Genomic DNA, 3,555 nt, shown 5'->3' with positions numbered 1-3,555 from the left:
AGGCCAGCCTGGTCTACAAGAGCTAGTGCCAGGACAGGAACCAAAAACTACGGAGAAACCCTGTCTCGAAAAATCAAAAAAAAAAAAAAAAAATAATGGTAATTAAAAAAAAAACACAAGTAATGTTGATTCTGGCAGTCAATTAGAAAAGAAATTAACTCAAATTGAGAGAAAACTACCAATCTAATAATGTACAGAAGTCTCCTTTCAATGTCAACAAGAGTCAGGCAACTTGACATGTGAAAGGGAACAAGGCACACTTCAAGAACGCACTGTGCTCCCCACAGCAGCCCACTGTGCTACCTGCGATCTGCAATCCTTTTCTTGTTCAAAGCTCAAAACACAGCTATAAACTGAAGCAAGATAGAACAGAGATCCACTTAAGGAAGAAGAAAAGATAACAGCTTCTTGATGGCAGTGAACCCATCTTTCTAAAGGCAAAACTACCTTATCCAGCTAGTAGTTGAAGCACAGCCGTAGGTTACAGTCCTTAAGGGTGAGAGCCGATGCTGGCAGTAGACAACCAAAAATCCAAAGAGTGGGAAAGCCCCATCTACTCCAGTGCCAAAACAGGATGGAAAATAGTAACGGCTTTCCTAATCGCCTCTCCTCCACTGTTTTACAACAGCATCAACTACTAGAAGTCTGGCAACTTCTGTCTTGAAAGAAATCTTATAGTAGCCAAATACCCTTGAGTTTAGAAACATGCCAGTCTGTGCATCTGAGAATGACAAAAGCCAGCTCTGGTGTGGACAGGGAAGGCGCAGACTTTGGACAAGAGGCTGGACTTCAAATGTTGGTACTATTTTACACAGTAGCCGCGCCATGTAACCATGTACTTCAGCTGCTCCTGTGAGATTAACAAAAGAAGGCACATGAAAGTATCCTAGATAGCACACAGTAGCCGTTCAGTAAACATTACAATAAACAGCCTCTAATTTTATCACGCTTACCCAGGACTTGGCCTTCTGCCAAGTACTCATCTAAAAGTTGAAATCTTGCTATCTGAGCAGGTATTCAACACAGCCAAGGAACCCCTAATAAACACCCTTTCCTTTTTATTTGTGACACTAATTAAATTTTAACAAGTCCAATGCTAGACAATTACTAGATGTTCAGATAAGCATATTTTTCTAAATTAATGTCCTATTTTTCAGGGTTGGAGAGATGGCTCAGCAACTGAGAGACTTGATGCTCTTACAGAGGACCCGGGTTTAGTTCCTAGCACACACACCAGGCAGCTCAGAACTACCTGTAACTCCAGCTCCCTGTATCCAACACACCATTGTGGCTTCTTAAGGTACTAGCATGAATGTGGTGCACGTACACACAGGCACACAACAGACACATAGAATGAAAATAACCTCTGAAACCAAAGAGCAAAGGGACTGTTACCTTCATCATCATCATCTCTCTCTTTCTCATCCAATGCTTGTCTTTCCAACTGTCCTGCTACTTCGTCCACGGAGGCGGCTTCTTTGTCAGGTTCTTGTTGCATGGCTGTTCAAACAAAACAGGTCAAATCAAATGTAATAAAGGACTTTTCCACACCTGAATATATTCTCATGATCCTACACAGCTCACAAATCCTTCCACAATAAGTGGCACAGGAAACAAAACAAAAACATTATTATTAATAATTTATTAAACCATGGGAAAAAACTTCCAGAACTAAGTAGTACTGTCTACTCAATCCATTCTAGAAAAGTCTCTATCACACATGCTAGCACCCTACAGGATAAAGGTGCTAGCATGTTAAGTTGGTCCCTATTCTTATGCAGTTTAACCTTAAAGGATGCTTAAGAATTAGATGACAATAGATATTTTAATTACTAAACAGATATTCAGAATAGGCAATGCATGCTGAAGGTCTTAGGAAAAGGATTTATTACACACAGGCTGGGGGAAAAAATCAAAATAAATAAGTTTGTAAACATCTGAGCACAGCTGGAGTAATTACAATTCAGTTGTAGTAGCAATATGTGTACATAGATAAACACACTCTAGCACGTTCTGGTTACTGAAGGAGGGTTCCCATTGTGAGAGACAAGTGTCAAATATTAGGAGGTGGCAGCCAGATCTCTGTGAACTGGGGACAGCTTCTGTCTACTGGTGGAGGGGCAGAGTTCCAGAACAGCCGGGGCTGCACAGTGAAACCCTGTCTCAAAAAAATAAAGACAGCTAGGCAGTGGTGCCTAAGTCTTTAATCCCAGCACTCGGGAGGAAAAGGCAGGCAGATGGTTATGAGTTCGAGATCAGCCTGGAATACAGAGCGAGTTCCAAGGCTACACAAACACACACACACACACAGACACACACACACACGAGAAAGAGACATTGTCTCAAAAAACAAACCCTAAAAACCAAGAGTAAACTCTTCCACTCCCATCCAACCAACAAATTTCAGAAATGTGGTTAAGTCCTCTCCAACTTCTTTTAATTCAAACCCCATTTTTCTTATTCCTTATCTGATGAAATCTGAAATACGAACAGGTGAAAACAGTTTTGTACTGAAATAAAGGTGTTTGTGGAGACATAAACTTCTCAAAAACACGGTCCAAAGATATGCAGGCAGCTGTTGTCCTCGCCTTACGGGGGGGGGGGGGGGGGGGGGAGGGGGGGGTGGGTATTACCATTGAGAAAATCCATTCATAGGCACAGAATACCCTCCCTGCACTGCATGCAAGTTGCATCAAAATGCCTGCAAGCCCTAAAGCTTGAACACGCTGCGAGAGCAAGCCCGTGAAAATCAGCAAAAGCACCCACTGTCAGTGACATGAGCTGTCCGTGGGGACACACGCTCCTAGACACACACCCCAAATCTGCAGTCCACAGCCAAAGCCCCTAGTGGAAAGGCGGATGAGGTGTGAGGAGGACGCACAGTCCCGGCAACATGCTCGACTACCCCCACCCCCACCCGCGACGAAAATAGGTAGGTCCAGCCACCAGGCCGCAACCGGGGATAGCAGGGATTTCTGAGGCGGCGCCCAAACCGCGTGGAAGATGGTGGAGCCGAAGCCTGTGCGCGTTTCACCTCGGCGGCACCGGCTGCGTGGGAGCCGAGTGCGCGCTCCGTGACCCAGGCGCTGCCACTCTCATCCCCACCACACGCACACACGCGCGCACACCCCATCCCCGAGAAGCCGCGGCACAGGAAGCCGGCCACGCCACTCCTCCGAGGCCTGGGGATTAACGAAGGCCACGGTTCCGGGTTCCCGGCGCTCGGCCACCCGTGCCGGGCCCGAGCCAAGTCGTTCGGCCATTCCTGGCAGGGACCGCGAAAAAAAAACATGACTCCTTTTACCTGACACGGCCCCTTTGCCCTTCTTCTTCTTCCGCCTCTTCTTCTTGGCAGCTTCCTCGGCCGTGCTGGAGGTTCCCTCCTCCCGGTCGTCTGGATCGAGGTCACCATTCAGGTGGTTCCCGAAGGACGCGGCCTCCTCCGCGCCCGCCATGTTGGCCCGAGAGAGAGCGACGGAGTGAGAGCGAGAGGCGAGGACCCGCTCCGTCTTCACCCACCGCCGCCAGCGACGCCGGAAGTCGCTCTCGATGGTC

General features: G+C 47.2%; 1 protein-coding gene across 1 annotated transcript in view; it reads right to left on the bottom strand.

Moving 5' to 3' along the window:
- Metap2 (methionyl aminopeptidase 2) overlaps nucleotides 1-3,555 on the bottom strand; it is a 32,220-nt gene extending 28,665 nt beyond the window's left edge. The window contains exons 1-2 of the mRNA XM_026784445.1: nucleotides 3,305-3,555; nucleotides 1,396-1,500 (exon numbers count right to left, since the gene is read on the bottom strand). Of these exons, the coding sequence (XP_026640246.1) occupies nucleotides 1,396-1,500; nucleotides 3,305-3,455 (256 nt within the window). The 5' untranslated portion in view covers nucleotides 3,456-3,555. The remainder of the gene's footprint in view (nucleotides 1-1,395; nucleotides 1,501-3,304) is intronic.

Source organism: Microtus ochrogaster, chromosome 24, assembly GCF_000317375.1.
Source record: "Microtus ochrogaster isolate Prairie Vole_2 chromosome 24, MicOch1.0, whole genome shotgun sequence".
Classification (NCBI taxonomy): domain Eukaryota; kingdom Metazoa; phylum Chordata; class Mammalia; order Rodentia; family Cricetidae; genus Microtus; species Microtus ochrogaster.
Note: the sequence above shows the minus strand (reverse complement) of the source record. Positions and strands in the feature narration are given on the sequence as shown.